Source organism: Acanthopagrus latus, chromosome 13 (genome assembly GCF_904848185.1).
Source record: "Acanthopagrus latus isolate v.2019 chromosome 13, fAcaLat1.1, whole genome shotgun sequence".
Taxonomy (NCBI): Eukaryota; Metazoa; Chordata; class Actinopteri; order Spariformes; family Sparidae; genus Acanthopagrus; species Acanthopagrus latus.
In genome coordinates, this window is record NC_051051.1 from 300,723 (window position 1) to 328,673 (window position 27,951).

Here is a 27,951-nt window from a genome sequence, read left to right on the forward strand (position 1 = left end):
TGTGATGGCTCACATTCTTCACTGGTCACAAACTTTCAGGAGGGATTTAGTTACGCTGCAGCTCTGACATGACAGACCACCAGGCGTCCACCTCACCGAGGCCTTAAATCTGAGCATTAAATCGTCAGGACACAAAACCTGGTCTCGTGTCTGCACAGCGCTGCTTCTCATACCACTTTAATTTTTTGACGTTTTTTAACTTTCTATCAGCGGCCACCCTGTTAAACCAGCTGAAGTCAGGCTGTGGGTAAAACACAAAGTCTGTCTCTGTTCATTAAACGACAACTGGTGGGGCCTGTTTCCGGACAGAGTATCAATTAAACCAGGAGTCAGCCATACTTTAGTTAATGCCTGTTTTTAAAAAGGCTTTCTGAAACACATGTTGCACTGATGTAAGAGGAGTAGCTTCCTGACTGGTCAGTTAAAGGTCTGGTCTGCAGGGATCAGGAGGATCTATAAGCAGAAATGGAATATGATTAAATATGTTTTCATTTCTGTATATTCAACGAAGTATCACTGTGTTTTCATCAGCGTAGAATGAGCCTTTCATAAGTGCAGAAGGAGCTGTTGCACTGCCACGTTTCTACAGTCATACTGGACAAACCAGACACCAACTCTTTTAGGAGAGGATGCTACTAAACTCTGCACACTTTGAATTCAGAATAAATGTTGAAGCTTACAGATCTTAATGTTGCAACTTAACATTTCTTCAGATTCAATTGTACATTTTATGACTGTTTTGCACTTGTTGTGCTTAGGCACAAAAAACATTTCATGTGGTGCAGAAAAGATGACTGTCAAACGTGGCTGCAGAGTGGACCGATGTCACGCTTTAAAATGAATCTCGAATGGCTTCTATCCATCCTGTGAAGTAATCAGGGGTTTGCAGAAAGGAACATTTTTGACCCTGGCAACTTGGCTGGTATATGAAATTGATTTCAACAATATTTTGTCTTAATGTGTGGATGTAACTTCCCTAATGGAGCCTCTCACTGCATTATTGTAATAAGCATTTACGCAAACTAGCTTAAATTAAATTGTAGTTTGGATTGCTCCTGTCAATAAGTATTTGTCCCCATCGAGGGTTCTTCTAGGTCTGCAGTCCACATTAATCTGAAACGATTAAGCCCTTATTTAGCTCTGCAGAAACTCCAATCCTTCTTTGTTCAGGAGGGTTCAGGTTAATTAAGAGTCACTTTAATGTGACAACATTACAAGACATATCTGAAATTGGCCAGTGGTGCTAAAGTATTTGAACAGTTTAACCCTAACCCTAACCCTATGACACAGTGAAGTGTTGATTTACACCACGTTTGTGGCTTCTCGTGCTGCCGTACGTGCATCAGCACCAGAGCACAATGTCTAATGTTATAGCATGTACAGTTGCAGCACACGGCACTGACTCCAGGGAATTCTCGTAACAGAAACCAGAAGGTGAGAGGCCACCTCATAAAATGACTTTGCACCTTCCTAAATAACTCGTTCAGCAACCAGTGAATGTGTGCAGGTTTTATGTGAGCTGTGGGAGACATACAGTAGATTTGTAAACAGAGGGCTGCCGTCCGCACCGACGGTTAGTTATATTACTGGAGTTTGTCTCATGTTCATATTGGTATTGTGCTCAGTCCTAAACTTAATGTAATGAGCAGCAGACGTAGGTCTGTGTAGGTTGTTTCCAGTCACATGATCACAGGACGAGTGATATTCAGACGTAGAGCTGAAGGGAGACGCGGAATGGACGAAATCAAAGTTTTTTTTAAAAAACTGCTTCAAATCGTTTTTTCCCCTAATGTTATTTTTTTACTTCTGGTGAGTGAATTTATGCCTCAGAAATGATGACAGTGGTGTTCATGTGTGAAGTCTGTCCTACTTACAAAACCTGTCAGAATCATAATGTTTTGTTTATCTTCTGCACAAATCCAAAATCACCCAAAAATCTAAATCTAAAAAATCCTGTTGACCTTTTGTTGAGGGAATCAAAACAAAGTTAACTTCTGTTTAGCCTACAGAAAACACATGAACCTGCTGCTCTCTGCTGTACTGACTGACCGTCTTTTAGCACTATTCAGTTTAATCAAGATAAAAGGCTCATCTGTGTCAGGTCAGGTTTGGGTACAGTATAATCACCTCAGTCACAGAAAAGTGGCACAGTATACTGAAGTTGAACATGTGAATTAAATGTGAAATTCAGAGTCAGACACAAAGACCAAAGAGCTCCGCCCCCCACGCTGCAGATAAACACTTCACATTACAACCCAACCCACCGAGACATTAACAGACAGGCAACAATAACTGAACGTTTCATGAAGGATCTTATGTAGATAGAAAATGTATTTTGATCTGTTTATTTAGTTTGATTTTATAATTGTGCAGGTTTTACACATACTTCTGTTATAATCTATCTCCAGTTAAAGGTCCTGAGGATGATTGTGCAGGTCTTTATCTCCTCAGTCTCTGAGAACGCTGACGCTGTGTCTGGATCTCTCTCCTTTATCTGTACATCTCCTATCTGTAAGAAGCACAAGTGTTAATTCCTGATCTGTGGCCCATACAGTGCCATTTCACTGTGATTTGTAAGGTCTTACTCGATGAGTGCCATCTACAGCTTTACATAAGAGACTGTCAAACATCGGAGCAGCATTCTAGCCATTCCTTTTCACATATAAAATCAAAAGACCCACAGTGTATGAGCAACACACCACACTTTAAGTTTATTACAGTAAAGGTTCTTAGAGTGTTTAAATGGAGCTGAGCTGGAGGCAGTCAGTGTTATATTAAAGGGCTGACAGCTTTGTAATCACGTCCTGTTCTAATAGCTGTGATGTAACTGAGGCACTGAAGCAAGCAATTTTGTGTTTATGACCGCATATGTTACAAAGTCACTGTGCATGCAGTGCACAATTACCTCCCTGTACGAGTTAACGATTGCTGGGTTCAGTTAGACTGTTTGTTACTAAAGGTGCAGCTGGTTTCCACACTGTTGACTCCCTTTAAAAGTGACGAAGCGTTTGCAGATAGAGTCACACTGCCTGCATATTATCTGGAAGAAGGAGTCCGTTATATTTAACAGGTGAGGGTGAAGCCATGAGCAGTGTAGGACACCCCTCTGATGCAGCCTAGATGCTGGTGGTTGTGATGGGATGGAGACAAAGGCTGAAAGTGTGGATGTGATGAGGTGGAGGTGAGGTGAGGAGCTGAAACTACAGTTGACAACAGCAGAAGGAAGAACTGTAACTGAAACTATGACCTACCTGCCGACCGCTCTAGGCCTCAGGCCAGTATCTGTGTGTGTCCCTCTTTACTGATTCTTCCTGATGGTCTGGCCCCGTCCACCTCATTGAGGGATTGGTGTCACCTGTTTTGAGCCGTTAAAAGCCTTATTAGCCTCGGTGCATGTTAAATAGCTTTAACCCATAGTTTCATCACACCCAACAGCCATCTGTCACTGCTGACGTCACACCTCGTCGTTTGCTTGTGTTGAGTGTCTTTGATAAATGACTTGTTGAGTGAGGTGTCACTGTGTGGACCTCCCTTCTGTTGTTCTCTTGTGCTCCTGACTGACCAGACACAACACGGTGAAAAGCTCCTGATCAGGTTTGCAATAAATCATGTGCAATGTATGGTTAGACTTTCAAAATAAAGCTGACTATGTTACTACATGGGGCGGCTGTAGCTCAGCGGGTAGAGCAGGTCGACTAGTGATCGGAAGGTCACTGGTTCAAATCCCAGCTCCGGGCAGGGCTGAGCTGCATGTCAAAGTGTCCTTGAGTGAGACACTGAACCCGACATTGCTCATCAGTGAGGGCCCTGCGATGAGCTGGCGACTTATCCAGGGAGCACCCTGCCTTCGCCCTGAGACAAGGCTGGGATTGGCTCCAGCAGCAACACCCCGCAACCCCATGGAAAGGGATAAGCGGTTCGGACAATGACATGACATGACATGTTACTACATGTTCCTGAATGGATTGTTTGTTGTTGGATTTTGCGTAGGCACTAATAATTATTGTTAGTAATGTCACTTATGTTACAACACTTACTAACGTAAAATTACTTTAAAACAAATACATTTTCACACTTGGTCTACGACGGCACCAGGACCATGGACCAGGCTTCTGGATTTGACATGTTTGGAGTCAATCTGACGTCTGTACGTGATCACAGTTTCAGTGAATGGATCAAAATAACTGAACAGATTTGTTTTGTTGCTGCTTTAATAATGTTATTAAGGCTTTACTACCTGAAGCATCATCTTCACAGCACTCAACACAACCGAGCATCATGCAGAGATCGCATGACAGAATGTCCTGTTATTGGTCAGAATATCAGAACCATCCAAAGAAGTGTTTACACACTAAAAGAGAAATGGAACCGTAGTCCAGTTCAGTCATGACTGAGACCACCTGGTTTGACTGTTTGGGTTCGAGGGAGGTTTCCCACTTCTTTTCCTGGTTGGGATGAAAACTGAACTTGTTTCTGGGGATTCTGTGGATATGGATGCTTCCATCCATATACACTGATCCCGCTAATGTTTCTGTTGGCCCGGTGAAGAGATGAAGCTTTGCTTTGATTCTCAGTAAAAGTGGATTTAGAGAGAGACAGCACAGATCTTCACAGACCTCAGAGCTGCTCAGCTCTCAGAGCAGCTATAAAATCTTGTGAGGAAAATCTGCAGGAGGTCCTGAAGGAAAAGAAGAAGATGGAAGTGATGCTACCATGAGGAGAGCTTTACTGTCCCTGGAGCTCTGTGAAGAAATGTGCAAGGAATTATCCTAAAATGGAGAGTGTGAAGAGGACAAGCAGATGTGAGCAGAGGACTGACAACAGAAGATGTTTGCCTTCATCTGTGGTAACCTGGATCTATTTCTGGCCCAGTGCCAGCAAGCTTTGAGCCGTGGTGTTCAGGTGAAGTGTTGTAATCTGAAGTGTTCATGCAGGAGGACATGTTTTCAGTCTCAATCCAAATGTTTCCTTCAACTAAGTCCAGTAATGACACATTGACAGACGTCTGGCCCTCAAACTGTTTCACATGGAAACAGCACAAAAAGCTGTGATGAATTATAATGTGCTCGGAAACTGTGTCAAAAAATGTAAATTTGATCAAACCAGGTAAGAATCCACATTGTGAAGATGCACAGAGAAGAAATGATTTGTCTGTCAGAAGACTTTGATTTACAGTCAACATCTATTGATGATGGAACTCTTCGATGTACAGAGCACACGTTCTCTGTGAATCTCCTCAGAGCAGAATCAGCTGCCGTCCAGACGAGCCTGCTACACTTCTACTGGTTTTCAGACATGTGCAACACATTTCTGCCTCCTCACGTCTGTTTAAGTAGAGGTGGATATACAAACCAAACACATCTGTGTTGTAGAGGCACGTCTGCTTTCACCAAAGCCTGACTCTGGATCAGGTAAACTGATCTAAAGTGACAGCAGACTGAAGCACATATGGATTTACAGTCAATAAACTACTTAACACGAAGGAGCCTTCTGAATTTGTCCATTTAAAATCTTGCAAGATTATTTGCTGAACACAGAATGTGCTGTAAAAGTAGATATGAAGGTACAAAGACTCGGTGCTCTCAGAGGAACTTTAATGTTGACCTGCACTGTGGTTTGTCATCTGCTGCTCTTGAGAGTTGAGAGTTGTTGGGTCATGTCGTGTCCTGTCACACTGTGTGGTGGATATTTTGGTGCTTGGTGTGGCTTCTTTTGCTGCTGTGCTTTCAGAGGTGCATGGAGAGGCTGGGCGGAGCTTCCCACTGCTGGAGCTGGTATCGCGCTCACCTGCAGCAGGTTGGCAATCAGCACCTGCTGATGAAACCCTGCTCTCCATGCTAACCCTGAGCCTGCTGCTATCAGCTCGATGTGGCACATGGCTCCAGTTTGATTATATTCTCTAAGACTTCTGGTTGTCTTGTTTTGTTCTCTTGGAGTTCTCATCTGATCTCGTGAACACCGCCCCGCCATCCTCCAGCCGTCCAGCCCTCCACATGTGCAGCCAGCCGCCTTACCCTGTGCACACCCTCAACTCTCTACGCACCGCGTTCCAACCAGCACCACCATGAGCTGCTGCACCTGCACCTCCGCCTGCACCTGCACCTCCAGCTGCACACAACCAGGTGGGGACTTGACCCATTCTGAAATCAAAAAATCACTTATAACCTACTTCCATCCTCATTTTGGGTCCAAACTTGGTTTGAATAGTGAGTGAACAGGATATCATGTAAGACTTTCTTTTCTCCATAACAAACTCCTGAACAAACATTCTGACTTTTAAAGGCTGAAGAACTTCAACTTTAATGCTGATCCGTTCTTATAATTCCAAACATGAATTCTAATTAAAACTCCAGACTCTTGTGACACATCAGGATGATCGACTCCTCTAGTTTGCTGCTGTGTTTCCTTTATACAAAATAATTCAATAACGTTTTTGACATTTTAATGGGATTTTAGACAGAAATTCAAACATTTTGACATCCACTGAAATGGTAAGATGACGTCAGTTATGTTAAAATAAAGTGTTTCTTACGGGTTAGGGTTAGGGTTAGGGTCCAGTTCTGGGCTTTTAATCTAGGACATTTGGGTGAAGTTAGAGAGAAAACAGGAAAGCCGGACTATCCTGGCTCATTAATGTGAAGGGATCTCGTCAGTCTCTGGCCTTCTATGTGTCCCTGTCTTTCTCACTTCTCTTTACCCGTTGGACAGTCTCCTTTATACTTGCTTTGCCCCTCTCACGCGTTCCCACACACTTTTCTTTACATCCCCCCTCTCGATGCCCCAACAAGAGGCAGCGATGTGTTTCAGCGGATACCATAGTGACTGAGTGAACAGTCCTGCAGCGGTGGGCACTATAGGACAAACACTGACAGATACAAGAGCCAGCTCTCTCTCCCGTTCTCTTTATTTCTCCTTCTCTCCCTCCCCTTTGTGTCTTTCATCCTTCCCAGACATCTTTAACGGAGTGAAAAAGGTTTTTATTTCCCTGAAAAACTCAGTCTGGACTTCATGCAGCAGACAGGCTGGAGATACAATCGTCTGAGAGTCTAAGTATAGAGCAAAGAGAGCCATAATTCTGTCAGAGAGGTGGGTCCAGCCTACTGGACTTACTGGTATTGCTGGCTTTGGCCTGCATGATCACAAACACTGACAGCTAGCAATATCTTCAACTCTTAACCTGAACAGTTAAAAGTGTCGGTAAGTAGTAAAACCCCGGCTTCATCGTGCTGTTTGGGAAACTATTGATTCATACTGTGTCACTGTATGTTGTTCTCTGCATATCCTTCTGAGGAACACAGGCGGGAACTCAGGGTCAGAACAGAAGGGCAGCCAGAAGCCTCAGACCACCGGGTTAGAGATTTGTGTCTACAGATAATGAGGCGCTAAAGCCAAAACAGATTTTGACCAGATCAGACCCCCCCAGAAAGACTCATGCCACGTCAAATGTAAATGAAATGGCACCACTTTGGCATTTGTGTCCTTTCTAAATCTTGTGGGCTTGGTCAGAATCATTTGGTTCCAGTTTAAATGATAAAAGACGACACATGCTGTATCAGGAAGTGGTTTTCAACAAACAAGTCGGCCATGTGTTGATTCAGAACTCGCGGCCAAAGAGAAATGTCTGTTTTACCTGAAAAAGAGTCATAAACTGTGCACTCTGTCAAGTTTAGTCCACCTCTGCGAGACAGAGTCACACCACAGGCAGGAAGCTGTTGCAAACTAAAGCCATAAAGAGCCTTTTTTCAAAGACACACCACAATATGAACTCTTCACAAGAATAAGTACGTCGAGAACACCAAATCTATCCGCTCACACACACTGAGTTTACAGTAATCCAGCCCTGTGTTGATGACAGGGACTGTGTAATTACAGTTGCGTTAATATGACATAATGTTCAATCCATCCACAGATGTGTGGGGGTTTCTCCAGACCGCCTGGATGGAGCCATGTAGCTGCATCAGGTCACCAGCAAACATGAGCTCATCTCCTCGTTTAGACTTATGACTCAAACTTAGAGCTTGCAAGTTGATTCAAATGCAGTCGAGAGTGAAGATCTCATGTTTGTTTTCCAGTTTAGGACATAAATTGAGATTTACAGCTGTAAAACTCCATTAACGTGAGGCCCACTGCATGAAGAAGTCCATCAAATTAACTTTAAACAGCTTCTCTCATTTGGTTTCACGTTAAAGCAAATACAAAACAAATAGTTTTGGACCAACACGTGCTAGCTGTGAGTGAACAGCCACAGGTTTTCTGGTGAATCAGTAAAACTCAGCTGTCTCTCCAACAGTCTGCCCCGAGGAGCTGGCAGCCATGCAGCCAGGAGAACTCCTTCTAATATCGATTGGTTTCAGGGCAGAGGTTTATGGTTACATCATACAAATGTTATTTCAGAGGCCACACCACCCCACCAAGAATAATATCCTGAAGAGAGATTCAATTTTAATGTTGTCTCTGTTTTGTCCGGTGAAATCGTTTTAAGACAACAATAGAACTGATGTTGAAATGTGTCTGAAAGAGCAGTAAGTATGACTTCAAATGTAAACGCTGTCTTGTTAAAACTTGGGGAAAAGATGAAGAATTAGATAAAGAGCATTTTAACAGATTAGGCATTAACTAAGATAATGTGAACAAGAGCTTACACGCGTACAAGCAACTCCTTCAGCTTTATGTCAAATATCTTGCAAGATAACTACTCGAGCTGCACAGGACCAGAAAAAGGTAGTCTAACCCCATTTACAAAACTTTCTGCAAGGAAGTCATCTTTGATTCAGAGCTATGCTTTAATAAGCAAATCTCCTCTGTAGTTAAGAACAGCTTCTATCAGCTCAGAATCATCTCTAAAATAAAACACTCCCTATCCTACCACGATCTGGAAAAAGTTATCCGTGCCTTCATAACATCACGGCTGGACTACTGCAACTCCCTCTAACCTTGGTCTCCCCCAGTCCCTCGTAGCACACCTTCAAATGGTTCAGAATGCAGCAGCAACACTGCTGACTGGGGCAAAACAGTGGGAGCACATCACACCCGTTCTTGCATCCCTTCACTGGCTCCCAGTACAACAAAGGATCCATTTCAGGACAGTTCTAATGGTGTTCAAAGCCCTCAACGATCAGGCTCCATCAAACATCTCAGACCTTTTACACCCCCACTCAGCTTCCAGGTCCCTAAGATCCTCTACTATAGAAGACCCATATTAGAGGATCTTAGGGACCATATCCCTCGCTCCAGACTCAAGCAAAAAGGTGATCGGGCCTTTGCAGTAGCTGCTCCGCGCTTGTGGGACCAACTGGTACCACACATACACAAGGCCCTCCATTTCAGCTTTAAAACAAGGCTTAAAACCCATCTGCACACCCCGGCTTTTTCTCTCCATTAATCCTTCTACCTCTCCACTACTATCTTTGTTAATATGTGGTTGTCTGTGTTTTATGGTTATTTTTATTTATTTCTTACCTATTGAATGCACTATGTACAGCACTTTGGTCAGTGTGAACTGTTATAAATGTGCTTTTATAAATAAATTTTACTTACTTACTTACTTACATGAAGCTGGTTTGAACCTCCAGTTTCAGCAAGCCAGTTACATCCTTGGCAATAACTGCAGATGGATGCGAGCAGGATCTGAGGTCCAGATGCAGCGACTCGCTCTGCTGCTGATTGATGGCCTGGAGAAAAAGAAGAGAAAGTCTTAGTGAGTTCCTCTTTTCCCTCAGGTCATATTTACTTCAAAAGGAGATTTACTGGTATAATATAGCATTTTACAATGCAGGAATACGTCTTGGGATCTCCTGATTTAATTTAACTGATGGTTGAATAAAGTGCTGTCCATTAAAGCGGATCAGAACAAATCCGAGGATTGGAGGACGATTCCTCGGTCTGTGATGAGGTGAGCAGATCTTTATCCCGAGACACTAATGTGTTCTAAATACATCCACTGCCACAGAAACCTAGTGTAGTCGACACTGATTCACAATTGAGGCCTCCATCACCTGGTGGTGCAGGTGTTCCGCTCTCCTTTTGATGGCTCAGGATTATAAATTCAGCTTTGTGTCAGCACACGGCTGTTTCTGTCCCGCATGTTCATCTCGCTCAGGACACAATGAGACCTCAGTGAACTGTTCCTGAAAGTACACCTGAAAACACAACCTGAATAAATAAGCCATTTGTTCAATTTTAATGAAGCAAAGCTGATTAATAAGATAAAAGTCCTTAAAGCAAATGACTGATTCTAACTTTCGCATAGCAGTCACAAATTAAATAATGACCTGATGAACAAGAGGAGTCAGGATCCCTCAGCTGCTGTCAGACAGCTCTGTGCTGCTGAGAGATCATCCACTGACACTGCTGCAAATACTGACAACTGTGATTTTAATACCATCCAGTTGTTCATCCTCAATTATGAATTCAAGCTGCTTCAACTATGAGCAACTCAAACAGGAAGTAGCCCTCTGGGTCAGTTTGGCTGACAAAAGGCAAAACATTTTCCACAGCAACAATCAGAACAACAAGCTGATACCCATAATTGGCATGAAATGGCTTCAAATAGCCCCAAAATGGATGCTGCAAGCCAAGTATCCTGGTCTGTGCTACATCACAGCATGTGAGCACATTGTCAACTAAAATTAGACAACACAGCATGAAAATGGATCAATTCAAGCCATGGCTGTTGGAGACAATGCTGCCGTGCGGGGATTCAAGCAATAAAGTCCATCCAAAACAGACATTTTCCGCTAACGCTAAACTAAAGATCACCAAGTCTGTCTCAACATCACCAGCCAGAAACTGTAATGTTTTGATGTAGCTCCTCCAAGATAGTCCCTGAAGTTCTATTCCTGACTTTATCTATAGGCTGATCATGACTACAATACAAAGCAGCTCCTCACTGCAGCTCACACTAACAACAATTTTCTGAATGCAAGCACAAGTCGTTCCTAATTTATTCAGTGTATGCCTTCATCAGCGCAGCATTCATCTTCTACTTTAGTAATAAAGTGAGTAAATGTAGGGCAAATCTATCCATGTCAGTGACCTCACCAGCCTTACTGTAGTTTAATACTTGAGTCCCATCACTGACACAACTGACACAGCAGCTTGCTTCAGTAGTTCTCATAGACGGGAGCCAGCCGGCAGCCTGCCTGCCAACTGACAGTACTTGTTTGCTTGGCATTACCATGGTTTCCATGGGCAGGAGCTCCAGAGAGGTTTATGGATGTGTGTGTGAGTGAGTGAGTGTTTCTGCATGCTTCCTTATGCACGTGTATCTATTTACATGCATGGACATGCCATCATTCAGTAAGTGAATTATATCATGGAATAATTTCATGTTTTAATTTAATGAGTTGATTTCTGTTTGTTTCATTACAAGTGACTCCTGGATATTTTGTATTGAAGCCTTTCTCCCTCTGAGCGCCTCTCAGCTGGGCGTGTTCAGGCGGTCGCCTCCTTCACAGGCCCAGAAGTCTTTGTTAGGAGATAAGAGCTTTCATTGTCTGAGTGACCCTGAGAGTTTGACTGAGACCAAACCGACTGCAGCTCATAACGCCACATTAATTACAATGTTAACAGACCTTGACCCCCCTTTATCTCGCTTCCAGCTGAGAAACGGCTATCAGCTGCTGTGCTGCTGTGCTGCTCTGATTGGTGGAGACGTTTCCGATGAGGAAGCTAAACGACGTGAGGAAATCTTTTGCCACAACCTTGGCTCATGACGGCCACATTGTTGAAAGACTCCGATGGTATCTGGTGACATATTTCTGCACATTGACCTCTGATGTCATTAATGTATGATGAGCCAATCAGCAGGCAGGGACTGTTGAGAGGTTGCCATGAAAACAAAACAAGGACGCCCCTGACAAGTATCATCTTTGGCTTTAGAGCCTTGAAGGAAGGTCAACCAGTGTGCCACTATTGTTTCAACAGCAGCCGTGATTTGATGCTGTTGCTGATGATGCAGTGAGTTAGAATGATTTCATCATCAGTTATACACACAACACAAATACTGTACTTTTTACTCCACTTCATGTTCATGACTATAGTCTGACAATGTGTGTGATGTTTAAGGCTAGCTTTGCCTGGTAAGTTAACCGCCATCACAACTTCACATGGTAGCCATCTTTGACCAAAGCTCAGGTAGACAGCTAAGAAGACGAGACATTAGCTGTTGATGGCCTTTGTCCTCTTTGTAGACGCGTCTTCTTCTTCTTGCCAACGCAGGCTAAAAAGACCAGTCTGTCTACTGAAGCCACAGGGATGAAGTTGAAGTCGGTCAACCCAACCATCTGCCTGGTAAAACCTGTCGGAGTAGCGTTAGCTATCTGAGGGTTGATGGGAAAGTTAGAAGCTGTAATGTGACTGCTGAAATTAAAATTATAATTCCAAATGCTGCTTATTGCTATTAAAACTAAGTACGCTTAGCATACATTTGTTAAATGTTGTAATGTATGGTAATTAGCATGTTACTACCTTGCTAAGTCAACTGACAGACTTTCAGTCAACTGTCTTTGTTTTGCCCGACTGCTAGCAAGGGAAAGCACAGGTGTAAGTAATTAACAACATTAAGATTATTAGGTCACTGTAAAGTTTTCTTTGACTTTGGGGTCTTTGCTGTCAGGTACATTATAATGCCACCGTAGTATTTTCATAACTGATGTATGATTTACATGTGTAAAGTATTTTATTTAGAGACTGGAATTCATACACAGGATGTCTAACATCATGAACAGAATTTAAATTTTCTCTGTAGCATTAAAGACTAAAAGTTTTAATCCTGACATAAGTTCTTAGGGGGCCATTCTATCTCCATGTCTCACCCACTGAATGTGGGTTTGTATATTAATGCTCGGGTTGTGTTCCACTCTCTCATCTGGCTGTCGGCCAGACCTATACAATAAAGTCCTGAGCCTGAATGGAGGATAAAAGCTGCAGCTGTGGAAGCAGCAGGCAGTCAGACAAAAGTAAATGGAGTCATTCTCAGAATCAAGGCCAACTCACTGGACTGCTGCAGTTGTAACCCAATTATTCCCAGGCCACATGTTCTCAAAGCAGGGCGGTCAGGCAGCGGGGGAAGCCCTCCTTCTTTCTCCTGCTGTCACCCTGTAAAAACACAGAGGGGGAGAGAGGGAGGGTGGCAGGGAGAGAAAGTAGGGAAACTCGTAAGTGTTATTCCACATGACCTCACCGTAAAGTCAGTTTCAGATATTGTGGCTGTGGGTGAGAGTTGGTGCTCATGGAAAGACAGATGGTTGATGGCAGAAAATTTTAGTATGCAATGGGAATCCTCCTCAGGAACATGTGACCACAGATATGACAGCAGAGAGGAATGATGGGATTTAAACTATGAATAAAAGATAAAAGACCAAGTCTTCATGTTAATGTTGTCTATTTCTGCCTCTTTCATCTCATGGGAGAATTCCACTTCCACGTTTTCAATTTCAAAAGTAACACACTTTTCAAGGACATGTGAAAGCGATGTGAAGTGGAATAAAAGAAGTGAAGTGAGCTGCTGTACTCATCTGCAGCTGCTATGGAGTAGGAGGAAGTGGTTTGAGCTGCAGTGTATACTGAGGAGTTATTAATGAAATGAGAGTGAATAGTTAATAATAGAACCGTGCACAGAGTCAACAAGCTTCACCTATTCCACTCTGTTAAACCTCCCTCATCCTCCTCCTCTCTCCTTTTCAGTTTCTCCTTCTGCCAAAGAGTGACAGACGCTTCACGCCACAGAGCTGAGAGAACGAGGACTGTCTTTACACTACCATGTGGTGAGTTTTTTATTCTAGAGACAACTCAGCGATGTGAAGACCTCTCACTGTTGTCTGACAGGACACCTGTCTTTACAAAGTGTTGAAGCAACTGATTGAATGAATATGAACTGTTGGAATCAGAGTTGGATGTACCTCCAGGTGTTCCTACAGTATCAGGATGTTTTAATGAAAAAACAAAACAGATTGTGGATTAAATAGTTTCATCATTACCATCAGAAGTGGTAACATTTACATTATTATGATCACTCACGTAAACTTTCTCTGAGCTGCCACTGCAGTGGTCTCAAAAACTTAATCCATACACAACTTTGACTTCAAGATTCAAAGTGTTTCTTGTCATATGTACAGTAGGGAAACATGTTCCTCTGTTGAATGGACAGTGAGCATGATGGTTTGACCATCGGGGGGGTTTTACTAAAACTGCTCCAGAAGGTCATTCTTGTTCTCATCTTGGCTGCAATCCATACTTTGAGTGTGTTTTGAATGATTATATCAGAGGTTACAGAGGTTTGCATGAATGTCTCAGCTGACCATGCAGTTGTTTCGCCAAAATCATGTAAGTTGGATTTTCCGGGAGTGAAACGCCAGCTGTGTTGTGTTGCATGATGGTGCCTCCCTGTGGTCAAACAGAGTTGAGGCATTATGAGTCTGTTGGTAGATAGTTGATGCATGTGGCCTACAGTATGTGACAAAGCAGGCTGTATAGAAAACGGTGTCTTTAAAAACTTTCTGAAGTTCCAGTGCTTAGTTGGTGTGAAGTTAGCTTTCCACTGCGAGGCAGAACGGTTTGCAGTGTTACGAGGACTCAACAGGAAAACAATGTATTGCATTGTTGGGATTTAAAGCTACCAGCCACTCTCTGGCCCCATCGTGTGGTCAGTGCTGGTCTCTACACTACCAGCTTCTCTAACTGCAGAAACAGTCACTCCAGATGTTCCGGATGTCATGTATGAGCTGTAGTTTTCTATATTTAAGTCACTGACCAATTACTTATTACAAACCAGTGTAAAATAAGAACAAAATCATCGATGTCCAGTACATTTATTTAAAGATCAAAATCAAACACACAATAAAAAACAAATGCTGAAAATAAAAGCATTAATAACAGAGCTCTTACATTTGGAACATAATGCATGAACGTTTAAAAAGATTTATGAATGAATAAAGAATATTCATGTAAATGCGTCTACATAGAACTTTAACTGTTTAAAAAGGAATGAAGGCAAACACAATGAGAGTGTTGTGAGAAGCAGAATCATGCACAGCGGCTCAGGCTGCATGCTGCTGGGACCTGGATCACCTCTTCCTCCTGTTCTTCATCACTCTTACATCCGCGTAGACAACTTCATCTTCAGCAGTCTCTGAAATAAGTAAAAACAGACACTTGAAATCTGAAAATGAACTATGACATTGAGTTGTGTCAAAGGACATAAAGTTCTGGTGAAGCTTCTGAGACGTGTCAGATGAGCCCAGCGCTCCAGCAGTTACACCACAGAACGCATACAGAACTTCAATCATCAGAGGAGAGACAGTTTGTGTTTGGATGCAGTTTAAGTGTCTCATAATTTTTATTGTGAACTAAACTGAATGCAGTGCAAGTGAGGGCTACATGAAGTGCAGAACATGCTTATCAAAATAGAGTAGATCATGCTCTGCAAAATTATTATAAGAAATGCTCAGTATACTGTACATGTCCTTCATACTGTGGACTACATTAACATACATAGTATAGTCCACAGTGAAGCAGAAGGTGGATGAGGACAGAACATCTCTCTCTTACCTTCCTCAGCAGTGACGGCTCGTGCTTTCTTACTGAAGTGTTTGATGCAGAGAAACAGAGACGAAGAGAGAAGAAGAGTGACGACACTCGATATCACAGCAGCAGCCACGAGACCGAAGTGAGAAACAGAACCTAGAAAACACAAACATCAACTCAAATGACATATTGAGATCATGGAAACATGTCATTCTCAAGGCTGTCAGCATCTGTCCGGAGGACAAACCCCTGATCCAGATTGTAGGTTTATACTTGCTTTAAGTAACTAAAAGCAGTTTGTTGTGTTTTTTTAATAATAATAATTTTAAAAAATCATGAAATCACTACCTTTACAGCTTATAAGGTGAATAACTGTTTCTTCTTTGCTGACATTGTTTTGAACATTACACATCAAGTTTCCTGTAAGCTGACCATGTAGGCCGATAATAATGTTTGAAACACTGTGTTCAGTCAAAGGGCTCTGGGTGAATCTGTGGTCTCTTGTCTGCATCAATAAGTGTTCGTCTAAAGTCAAAGAGAACTCTACTCCATCTCCCAACGATGAGCAGGTGATGTTCATTCGTTCTGGTGACAAACACTTCTGAGACACAGCAGGCTTTGACACTGAAGCTGGAAGGCAAACATATAACAAAACTCACTTTAAAAATCATGTGACATTTTCATTTTTTTGAAGTGCATATTATTTTATATTAGTGACGTTAGTCTAAATAAGAGCCTTATTAGATAACCTAGAAACCTTTTAGTGAAATGCAATACAAGTCAAACGATCTGTTTCAAAAACAACAGTTCGGTGTACCTTACAGACGTATGGCTGAGTGCACATCCACAGTTATATATTTTTTTATATATATAAAAAGCCCTGCCCTTGCATCATGAAGGTTACAATGTGCAGGGTTGTTTTTGAAATATATATATATATATATATATATATATATATATATATATATATATATTATATATATATATATATATATATATATATATATATATATATATATATATATATATATATATATATATATATATATATATATATATATATATATATATAGTTGAAGTTGAATTCACTTGAAACAAAAATAACTTCCAGCAACATGTTTTTACAATCAAAATTAAAGATTTTTATATACTAATGAATTCTGTATTGTTGAATACAATATTATACCGTTTTATTATAATGAGGGGCCATCTGTGTTTATGTGTGTACCTACATAAAATGAATTTCCATACAATAACTACAGATGTTTTTGTTGTTGTTTTGTAATTAAGTCTGATAACTAAAAGATTCCACATTAAATGCTTATTTAGTTGTTGATCCTGATCTTTATAAAATTTCTTTTTCAGGGTTTCAACACATTTATTGTCTGCAGTGGCATTTGACTAGTTTAATATCAGAGAAGCATTTTGAAAATCAAAAAATTTCCTACCTTGTATTTCTAGATGCATATTGATTTCATTTACAAATATACCATCAGATCCGTGTGTTTGCAGCCGGTACTGTCCCGAGTCTGTCCTCCGTGCATTATTCAACTTGAGTGTTCCATTGTTAAAAAATGTACAGTGATCGATGTATTTCTCATGTAGAATCACTTTCATGTGTTTTGTATTTAACCTGTTCGGGTTTAGAATTGTGGAAATGTTTTCTTTTTTCAACATCATGTTTTTTTCATTCTTCGGCAAGTGAAACATCAGTGGGTCCCCAAGGGCTCCAAAACACTTCAGGGGTCCCATAGATACAGAAAGATTGCATTCCATAGACCCTGATAGAAACAAAGAAACAACAAAAAATGTGAATACTTAAACAGTGTATATCAGTGTATACCAGTATACCATATTGTTTGATTAAACAGTATTAATAATCCAATGATAATTATGCTGTATCAATCGCAGGGGGCAATTTTCTACTTCTACTGGTGATTGTACTATACTTCACAAAAGTAGGACTGTGAATGTGGACTTTTACCTGTTGTGGAGTACTTTTGATATTGTTGTATTGCTACTTTGACTTGAATGAAAGATTTTAATACTTCTTCCACCACTCGGTATTTGTGAAGGAGTTCCCACATTGCGTGACCCTCCTGAAGCTCACCAGAGTTTAATATATTTTAGTTTTGTCAATGTTTTTTTTTATTGGTCAAATACTGGGTTCTAATGCTTTCTTTCTAATAAACCTTGCATTTGGTGAGTCATTCAGTGCATTATCTTGTGCTTTGTTCCCGGCCAGCCTATTTGAATTATGTTGTGCAATTGTGCAGACGTAACCGGTTAGAACTCGAAGTGGTGATGAGGTCTTAAAAAGGTCTTAAAAGTTATTAAATTTAACTTCACGATTCATTGATCGCATTGGCATTGATTTACTGTGAATATAAATTTCAACCTGTTTGTAATTTAAATATGTTTTATACATTAAATACATTAAACACAAACAGTATGTGTTTTACACGTCGTAGCATAATTTATGTCAAATGCTTGATAAGGGTCTCACTCATTTGTAAATTTGAAGTAACAAATATCAATTAACTAACGATAACCTTAACATGTGATATAGTAGCTGCTTCAGACCTAAAACATTGCATAAATAAATATTTAGTTATTTAGTCTGCACCACAAGTACTTTTAACTCCCAGTTTGCCTGTAATGTACCTTTTGCCAGAGTCACGGACAACAGAGCTGTGATGATCCTGTCGATGGAAATCATTTTCTGTCGAAACACAACCGGAATATTTAGATACATGTTGGATTTCACTTGCAAACAAAACAACAAAAGGAATCAAAATGTGTTCAGTGTCTGATTTAAGAACACACTTTGATTAATGGACTTTGACAAACTGAATACCATGCTTGGATTATTTGTATAATTAGAAGTCATAAGACTTCATGTCTTTGAGTAGTTTTAAAAGATAATGCAACACTTAAATGAATATATCACATGGAGCACACTCATCTGGCTGGCTCAAATTCAGACCAATTTCACTCACCACTTTAACAGCAGGATGTCTTCTTGAGGCTTACTGACAGGAACCTGGCACCAAGATGAAGTTGTTTGCCTTGTCTTGCTTTTTGTAGTGTGGTGAGAACTGAGGAAGAGGTTATTTGCACTCAGTATGACTGACTATAACTGAAACACATAGCAGCTTTTCTTGTTTGTGCAGTGCCAGTATTTGGCGCAGAGGGTGGGAGTTTTCTGCTGTGTTTGATTTCAGAGTTTTGACTTATCATGCATTTTGTCAGCTTCATACATAGACGACACTTACACTACCTGACTGACTTTCTGAATGCTGTTACTCATGAGGAGCACATTATAGCAGAGAAAATGATCCTCATTGATCACATGGTTGGAAATGAAGATATTAGTGTGTAGTGGGGTTGCAGTGGTTTACTGGTTCCATGGTATACTGTGGTATCAAAAGGAACAGCTCTCAGAAGGTATATATTTTCTTACATTTGTTTAAAACATACATACTTCAGGTTTATATTGAGTTGCATGTCTGTGTGGGTATATATTTTAATATTAATAGCGTTTCTTTATGGGTCATTGAAAATGATTTAATGATGATAATGTGTAATTACATGTACCCTGGTACAGTGAAACGGATATTTTCTGAGATGGTCATCGTACCATGATAATCTGACACCATTGCACCCGTAGTGTGTAGAGTTGATGGTGGGTCTCTTTCCCTCTTTAAACTGTAGACCTACATGCTGGCTTCATTATCACCCCGAGCTTTGAGGAAAAGGGAAGGAGAATGTAGAGAGAGGGTGATGGTGGACAAGTCTGTAGGTTAGTTGCTAGGACAGAATTTTAAATGAATATGTGAGGCAGCTTTACATGCCATAAGTTGTTATAGACTGCAGACCAGGGAAACGTTCCTGTGAATTCATCCAGTAATCTTTTGCTGTTGGAGGAAGCTGGTCGCTGTTCTTCTCTGTGATTCACCGTGCACCATGCACCATGGCAATATGATCTGTGAACTGTGTACCTCTTAATAAGTGTCTGTGTTGCAGTACAGTTCAGCTGCTCAGTAAAACATGGTTATAGTTTACGTGAGATCTAATATTCAACATCATCGCAGCTCAGTTTCCCCTGTAAAGCCCACAGCAGCTGCACTGTGCTCTCTGTTGATGAACAGGAACAAATAACAAAGACTGTCCTCTTGCCTCCTGAGCTGTCGCTTCATGGACTTTTATAATGAAAGAAAAGTGTGAATCACATCAGAGCTTGAAGTGATGCAATGTCAGGGATTATAATCTCATTAAAGATATGTTTTGAAGGCAGGTATTTACCCTCCATTTAATATTTAAATGTCTAGAAACACCAGTATTATTATTCACTTTACTTGACTGGAAGCATTCAAGCTGTGTGAGGATGAGAGAGTCTGTATCACAAAGAATCCCTTAGCAAAAAGTAGTATACTTGAAGTTCATTTTATTAAGTATGCTTGAGTATAAGTATAGCAAGTATGCAATGGACCATGTACTTGTAGCATACTAGAAAGTATACTAATGTAATACTTCTTTGGACTAAATTGGAACATTTTAAGTTTACAAAAGTACACTTTTAAGTACACAACAAGTACACTCATCTATATACTACTAGTATACTAAGTATTTACTTCAAGTCCACATTTTACTTTATTAACATGTAAGTTCATAACAGGGGTAATACCTCAAAGCAAATGTGTGTAGTGAAAAATATTTATATTCTGCTAAATTATATGTATGCACAAGTCAGTGACTTGACCTTATCCTGTACTTACATCAAGATATACTAAGCACTAGTACTTGTAATTCGGCAAGTTCTAGCCAGAGTTTTGCCATTCATTACCACACACACACACACCAATAACTTAACAGACGGGAATTCTCTCCTGGAAAACACCCCTTCACTCATGGTGCCAACATGTTCATCATCTTTGTTAACTCAACACAATTTAACCACAGAACAAGGATGACTGACCTGCAACTGTCTTAAGCCAAATAAACGTCACTATTCTTTTCTTAAGTATATAAAATATAGTATATGAAAAGTACACTTCAAGTATACTACCTCATTTTTTGTATAAAATAAGTATACTTGTAGTACACTTGAATAAACTACTTTAAAAAGGGATACCAGAGAGATATAGGCACTTCATGCCTCTCAGCATCAAACCTCACTGTATTTATTTTTAAACTATACACTCACCATTATTCACATTGTGCATCAACAAAGCTAGTTAGAGGAAACTAGAAGGAAGTAAAACCAAGGCGACTGATGTTTCAGGTTGATAACACAACGAGAAGAGAAAAAGATGTTGACCGCAGATGTTTCCATCTTCCGTCTCTGCTCAGCCTCAGTAGCAGACCAGTGTGTGAATACTATGCATACGTACCTAAACGGAAAGATTTCTGGTCTTTCTTGTGATAAACTGAATGATTGCCTCACACAGCAGATGTCAAATGATCAAAGTATGCTAAGAAATCCAGTCACCATGAACGACAGGTTGTGTGACCAGGCTCATCTCTCTCTCAGGAGAGACTGACTTCACCTCTGCTAGAAACACAAGAAGACACAAATGATCATCCGAGTCTGAAAATGAAAATGAATCATTAGTGGAGATGATAGTTTCTAGAGTAGAAACCAGGCCAGGCAAGTTTAATTGTACAGCACAGTTCAGACACAAGTCAACTCAAAGTGCTTTACAGGAGCATACAGATAACATCAGAATACATTTAAAAAGACACCAAGAAACAAACCATGAAAACAAGTTAAGAAATTGGGAAGCAGGCTAAAATAAAAAAGGTTTAAAAGTCACAGAGCAGTTCAATGCTTTAACATTTCTTCAATAAAAAGCAGTGACAAACTAGAATAAAGTTTACAGATTTGAGCTTGACTGCTCTAAGACAGAGCTCCTGGGAGGCCGTCAGGGGGGTGAGGGGAGCTACATAATGTCACAGCTGGTGTTAAACAGCCACACTAGAATGGAGACAGGAACCACACACTGAACAAATAATGAGCATTTTTTCATGATCATTGTTAAATGTGGCTCCACCTTGTTGAATAATGATCCTTACACTGTCTACATCACGTACTTCAAGCTCTCTGCTGTTACTTGGTGTACAACCAGTTCACTTCACTACACTTCACTATTTACTGTCAATTCATAACCACATCAGTTAGTAATTACAATTCAAAGTTGAAATAATACATTCTGTATAAACAGTATGTCTGTTTCAGTTCTTTATCAAAATTTTGACATGAAAAATATGAGTGATGACTGTCACTGGAAGTTATGACACTGATTTTAAGAAGAGTACATAAATGGTTTAAAGAGCGACTTTTTTTTTAAAAAATCCAAAATTTTAAAACGGGAAGCTTTAAGCATTAAACAATTTATACTGTATAATATATGGTCACATATATCCCAATCACACAAAGACTGTATATGATCAACATAAAAAAATTAATAACAATCAAAAAATACAAGTTGAAAAATCCAACACTGAATTAATTAAATGTACATAATGTACAATACTCATCTGCAGTGACACAGTTAAAATACAAATGAGAGAATGTAAAATCACATGAAACACAGTTATGAGAAGCAAAAGCTGAATAACATACAGCAGCTTTTAAATCATCATTTAATTTGCAGTGAAATCGGCCTCGCTGCAACATAGATGTTAACAAGTTCCTTTATCACAGAAGAAAAACCTTCACTGGAAAATCAAGACACAGCAACACGATCCCATCTTCTCTCTCTCAGGTTAGATAATGTCCAGCCACGCTCACGCTGTCTTGTCATGTCTAAGATAAAGTGATGCTGCTCTGTGATGTGTGTTGGGTCAGTCAAGCTCTTGGTTTCTGTGTCACTCTCACATGTGAGTAGATAATTTCAGCTTCACCGTTGCCTGGAAAACATCAAACAAAAGTAAAATGTGTTCTGGAGCGGTAACCTGTCATGGCTTCTTTACAGGCTTTACAGATGTTCATGATATTAAATGAATGTGATGCAGAAGATATTTGACATTCAGGAATCTATAAAACCACTACTATAATACAGTAATGTCAGTACGGTTCTTATTGAGGCGGATGAAGACACAGGAAGATATTCTGGCTTACCCTCATCAACAGTCGTGGGTCTCGACTGGTTCCGAAGACGTTTAATCCAAAGACACAGCAGCCCGAGCAGAAGGAGAGAGACAACACCAGCTGTCACAGCTACAGTCACAACACAGACGGAAGAAACTTCTGGAAAACAAACATCAAACCAAATGATGTATCACTGACATGTCAGCATAAAAGCCACAAAGATGTTTCTCAAAGGTCCTTTTTATAAGACAGTATGATATTGAGGCTCGTTCCCAAACTGTAAACTAACGGTGCTCCGGGTTTGACTGTAGGTCCGGTCAGTCCGGTGAGACCTTTTCTTATAACTGAGTCCTCACAATATTTATTCTGTCTGGTGTTTAACACGTATCAGGTGTAAAATCTGACACTCACACTAAATGAGTGAGTTAATGTAATGTGTTTAAAAATGTTAAGAAAAAAACAGTGAAATAAGAGCTGATGAGGGAACTCAGGTGTCCTTTATATACACTACCTCCACAGTTTGTCAGGTGAACAACGGTTTCATCTCTGCTCACATTGTTCCCAACATGACACATCAAGTGTCCTGTCAGCTGACCGTACAAGCTGACGGTGACACTTGAAACGCTGGATCTGTCTTCAGTCTGATGGTTTATCGTCCCGCTGCTCTGCCGCAGGCTGCAGCCTTCAGTCCGCAGCAGTAAGTGACCGTCCAACGTCAACGTGAACTCGACTGCATCTCCCTCTGAGGAGCAACTGATGTTCATCAGGTCTGGAGACAAACACACCTGAGACACAGCCGGCTTTGACACTGTGGCTGGAAGACAAACACAGAGTAACAACATGTAGCTTAGTATCTGACAGAATAAATGCTAAAATTAATTAAAGAAAACTTCATTTGTCCCCATGTTGAGCGTTCAAACTATTTAATAACTTATTTAATAACTATTCCAAATTATAATTTTTTTATTGTCAGAAAGGAGCTTTGTGTGCAGAGCAACACTCTGAGTTTCAGATTGTGACACGTTAAAATGGCACACAAAGGAAATGATCATGAACATTTGTGTATTTCTTGTCAAGTCTGATTAATAAGTTAAAGGTTTATTAACAGACATGAAATACACGTGCACATAAATTGTAAGACGAAGCATGAATATCCTATATTCTTGAGTGTCATTCTACATTCTCATTTCCACAAAACTGTTATTGTATACAAGGTAAATGTTTTACACACTGCACATCAGCCAAGCCCTCTCTAATTCCTGTTTTAGATATAGAATAGATTTTATTGTTATCCACATTTGGAATAAACTTCGTTTTTGTACCTTTTTTTTTTTTTACCCACCAGTTATTTCTAGTTGCACATTGATTTTTTTCAGTAAATTTCCATTAGATCCATATTCTTCCAACAGGTAATCTCCAGAGTGTCTTTTCGTTGCCTTCCCCAGTTTTAATATTCCGTTGGTGAATGACTCATATTCCTCATTATTCCCAGTCACACTGTGATTTTTTACTTTTAAAATCATGTGCTTGTTATCCTTTTTCAGCACGATATCTGGATTAACTGCAACCGTCAGATGAAAAATCAGCAGCTGTCCCACTGCTCCAGAACACAGTCCAGGTCCAGTATGTTCAAGGAAATTACATTCAATCACTCCTAGAAGAATAAAATAACAAAACATGGAATTCTTAATGTAAAATACATGGATTATAAAGAACAGAACAGACGTTTGTACTCATACGTACCTTTTGCCAGAGCTGCTGTTGCCAAAGTGAAGATGATGAAGACTGAAGTCATTGTTTCTTCTGTTGTGATACACAAACACAAGTTAAAATGATACATTTGATTTCTCCTTTAATTTTACTTGAATACTTGACTGAAATCCAGATCAATCAAATCACTTTAGCTAATCTCAGCACAAGATAAAAACTGTCTCACCGTCTTCACGATGGTGTGGTGTTCAAGGCTCGCCTGAAAATGTTCCACTGACAGCAGGCGGGTTCATGGTCCTCTCTTTGTGTTGTCTTATGTGGCAGATCGATCAAGAAAGAGGCGACTGTGTTGTCACTCACAACTATTTTCAGTTATATACTGAATATCAGAACACCAATACTTGACATCACACAGATAAAGAATGCTGACAATAAATGTATACTAATAATTATTAATGACAGTTATGTTTGTCTCAAATGTATGTCCAGTGTACTGAAAGACTTTCAGTTGTAACATTTCTTAATTCTCAGATGCTCCAGTCACAGTATGAAAGGTTACAGTATCCTGAAACACTTCACAGATAGAATACATCATATTAAATGGAAAATTATGACCAAATATCTGTTATTATAAAATGAATGTGATTTAAGGGCCATAACCTGTGATTCTGGTGTTTGTCTACAGGATTGTATCCAGACACAGCAGAAGACTCCAAACAGTAGACACAACTACCTTCAGCTACTGAAGATGTATAAAGCATCTGTACAGACTTATCTAAGTCAGGGGACAGAAAAAGATGACTAATCACAAACATTGTTCGAACTTTGGGAAATAGAAAATATATTTCACCTCCACATCTTGGATTTGTGACATGTTAGATCTTAGCAGCTCTCTGAACCTGTGTTATACTGTATGTACGGTATGTTTTAAACCATCATTGTACTATTATGTTCCCTTTTAAAAACTATTGTATGATTAGTCAATTACAGATAATGTGACTCTTTTCTGTATGTGAACCTCGTCTATCAGTTTTAAATTCAGTGATAACCTAGTTTTACCTTCGCATTACTTCAAACAGCGCAGGGCTCATGTAAACTCTGATTATTGTGTTGGAGCATACTTGAGGGTTTCTAACACATTCTTTACTTTCTACATTAAGAGATATGACTGTACTGTCAGCAACCTTCTTTTTCTGGAGTGGCATGCAAAATGTAAAGACTCACACAAATTACCAAACCACAAGTTCATTTCAAAGAACTGTACAGAAATAGCCCCTGCTGACCGCTGTGACCGCTCTTTGTGGAACGTCTGCAGACCGTTGACGGCTGAATAAACAGGGTAGAGGAGGCTGTAGACGGAGGTCGCTCGAGGTGCCACTTTCCATTTCAGTGCAGACGAGCAGTGACTTCTGCCTAAAAACGCCTTCAACATCCGTCAAACTAGCTCAAAGAGCTCAGTGTCTTTTTTCTTGTTGATGTGTATAGTTTTTAATTGGCTCTTCACATTTTCAAAAGTAAATGTATGTAGGTCCATGTACATATGGAGGCATGCTGCTCTTATTCACTGACCTGCATTGTGAACACATTGCAAACCTGTCTGAAGACACATGAAGAAATGCAGCTATTTACATTAAATACATATACTATACTTTAATACTATGCATAACTAACAAACATCTCTGTCACAAAACTTTCTCACAGGCAACTCTTGTTGCTGTGCGTGAGATTAAACCATCCGTCAAACCGACAGCTGAAAACCACAGTTTTTTTCTTCTTCTGTATCCGTCTGAGTCTCAGTGCCTGTCTGACACTCACAGCTCCATGACTGACTCACCCTCTGTGTGCTGTTCACAATCCTCAACATTACTCTGCTCGTATGAGTTTGTAAAGACAGATCTTTAAATTCATGCAACATACGTCTCATCTAAGACACAAGACAGTAGGTGCTGCTCACCTGAGTGCCCTGATTGTGACTGTCTGAGTTTGTGTTTACGGAGCTCATAGAACGACGTGTTGGTCACTGTGTTGTTCATGTTGTTTTCACACTGAATTGTAGATCACGACATCCAGTTCTCTTTGTTTCTGTAAGCTCTTATTAATCGCTTCTGCCAGTCCTCTCAGATTTTTCTCTCAGAGTTGACAGTAATGCCCTCGAGTGATGTTACTCCAAGAACAATATCAATCTCTCAGGAGGAGCAAACCAGGAACCATAACTCAACCAACAGGCTTGTTATCACAGCGGTAGCTGAAAGGCAACAGATAGAAATTTATTTAATCAGTTAAAACAGCTATTTTATGAAGATGATGTTTAGATCGATGTAGAGATCGAATGAGACGTGCAGGCGAGAAAGAAAAGGAAGAGAGAAAGGGCAGAAAAAGTAAAAGGGCGTGTAGATGATTGTCTCAGTAAAGCCAGGAGGACTGATGGCATGATGAAGTCTTTCTTTCTTTCTTTCTTTCTTTCTTTCTTTCTTTCTTTCTTTCTTTCTTTCTTTCTTTCTTTCTTCTGTCCCTCCTTGTCTATATATGTACTTCCTGTGTGCACCGAATACATTCAGTGTGATACTCCTTTTGCTTCTTGAACTAAGCTGCTACTGAACTGAAAATATTTGAAACCATAACATTTGAATTTCACGTCTTGCTGATGTGTTTGTATTTGAGGGAAGAGAGCCACAGTTTACTAGTGCAGTACATTTAGGGCGTAGTCGAGTGCACATGAACACTCTAGAGAAGAGACGATCACAGGAAGATGTTTGATTCTTAGTCTTAGATTATGAATGATTAGGATGAATCTACAGCTCTCGCCAGCTCTCCTAACTTAGCAGGAGCATTTCATCAACTCCTCCTTAACTGTCCTTTGTCTTCATCTTTCCACCATTTTCTGCTCTGCTGTAGACATTAACGCTCTTAAACGTCCACCTTCTTACTTCTAACACTATTTCACCTTACAAGCTCTTTCAAGGGCAAAGATGCTTTGTGAATAACTTCCTGTATTACAAGGAGCAACTGTTTGTACCAGCAAAAGTGGTGAGTATGTCCCTACAGTTTAATCAGTAACCAGTCAACATTATCAACATTATCATCCCAATAAAAATAAATCAGTGTTCAGCTGGTAGAAAACCGATTGACTGATACAAACAGTGAAAGTTACCAACCTGACAGAAACATCAATACACAATGCTGGTAGCATTTGTGATAAAAGTACTTTTCTTTTAGAGTTGATTGAGGGAAGATTGTATTTGATTCAACTCTCAAATAATTGTAGCTATAGCAATTTCTACGACCTTCATCCAAGTTATCAGATGGGCTTTGTTTATAGCATCGCTGTGCTTACCATGGGGCGGGTGCAGGATCTGTCAGACACAGCAGCTGCTCTTCTGTTTTATGTTGTTGATTTACTGTAACTTGGAAGCATTTATGTGCCAGTCCAAGACAAATATGCCTACGGGAAAAAAGTGTTGTATCAGCTGCTTGACAAATATTTGTTAGTTAATTAAATATCTCAACAAATAGGTGATGACTTTAATTGAAATTTAGGTTTTCTGCTTCAGATGAATTGGACTATAATAAACTCACTATAATAACCTTTGATGAGGCACCTTCATCAGGTCTAAATGTCAGTG

At 40.1% G+C, this 27,951-nt stretch overlaps 1 protein-coding gene and 1 long non-coding RNA gene across 7 annotated transcripts; one reads left to right on the plus strand and one right to left on the minus strand.

The window, feature by feature from the left end:
- The first annotated feature begins 5,822 nt into the window (after positions 1–5,822).
- Positions 5,823–25,141, plus strand: LOC119030701. Of its 3 annotated transcripts, none has more exons than XR_005078380.1 (6): positions 5,823–6,122; positions 9,573–9,697; positions 9,776–9,892; positions 13,687–13,766; positions 24,163–24,236; positions 25,014–25,141. It is a non-coding gene; the product is annotated as an uncharacterized LOC119030701 (long non-coding RNA). The 3 variants fall into 3 exon arrangements; XR_005078381.1 differs by having other exon boundaries at positions 9,826–9,892; XR_005078379.1 differs by lacking the exons at positions 9,573–9,697; positions 9,776–9,892.
- Positions 21,176–27,881, minus strand: LOC119030699. 4 transcript variants are annotated; one of them, XM_037118488.1, is made up of 7 exons: positions 27,663–27,881; positions 24,555–24,640; positions 24,362–24,421; positions 23,961–24,272; positions 23,130–23,432; positions 22,649–22,777; positions 21,176–22,437 (listed from the first exon to the last, which is right to left on the minus strand). In XM_037118488.1, the coding sequence occupies exons 3-7, from the start codon at positions 24,411–24,413 to the stop codon at positions 22,376–22,378; spliced, it is 858 nt and encodes a 285-aa protein (XP_036974383.1). In that variant the 5' UTR covers positions 24,414–24,421; positions 24,555–24,640; positions 27,663–27,881; the 3' UTR covers positions 21,176–22,375. The 4 variants fall into 4 exon arrangements, with proteins under 4 accessions (XP_036974383.1, XP_036974380.1, XP_036974382.1 ...); XM_037118485.1 differs by having other exon boundaries at positions 24,555–25,103; XM_037118487.1 differs by lacking the exon at positions 27,663–27,881 and adding an exon at positions 26,283–26,416.
- Positions 27,882–27,951: the final 70 nt, after the last annotated feature.

What these genes read in the sequence shown, in the direction of transcription:
- LOC119030699 (XM_037118488.1), bottom strand. Translation starts at nt 24,413, where the DNA reads ATGACTTCAGTCTTCATCATCTTCACTTTGGCAACAGCAGCTCTGGCA. An exon ending in TGTGCAACTAGAAATAACTG is followed by an intron (nt 23,433 to 23,960) that starts GTGGGTAAAAAA and finishes TTTGTCTTCCAG; the next exon opens with CCACAGTGTCAAAGCCGGCT. An exon ending in TCACCTGACAAACTGTGGAG is followed by an intron (nt 22,778 to 23,129) that starts GTAGTGTATATA and finishes TTTGTTTTCCAG; the next exon opens with AAGTTTCTTCCGTCTGTGTT.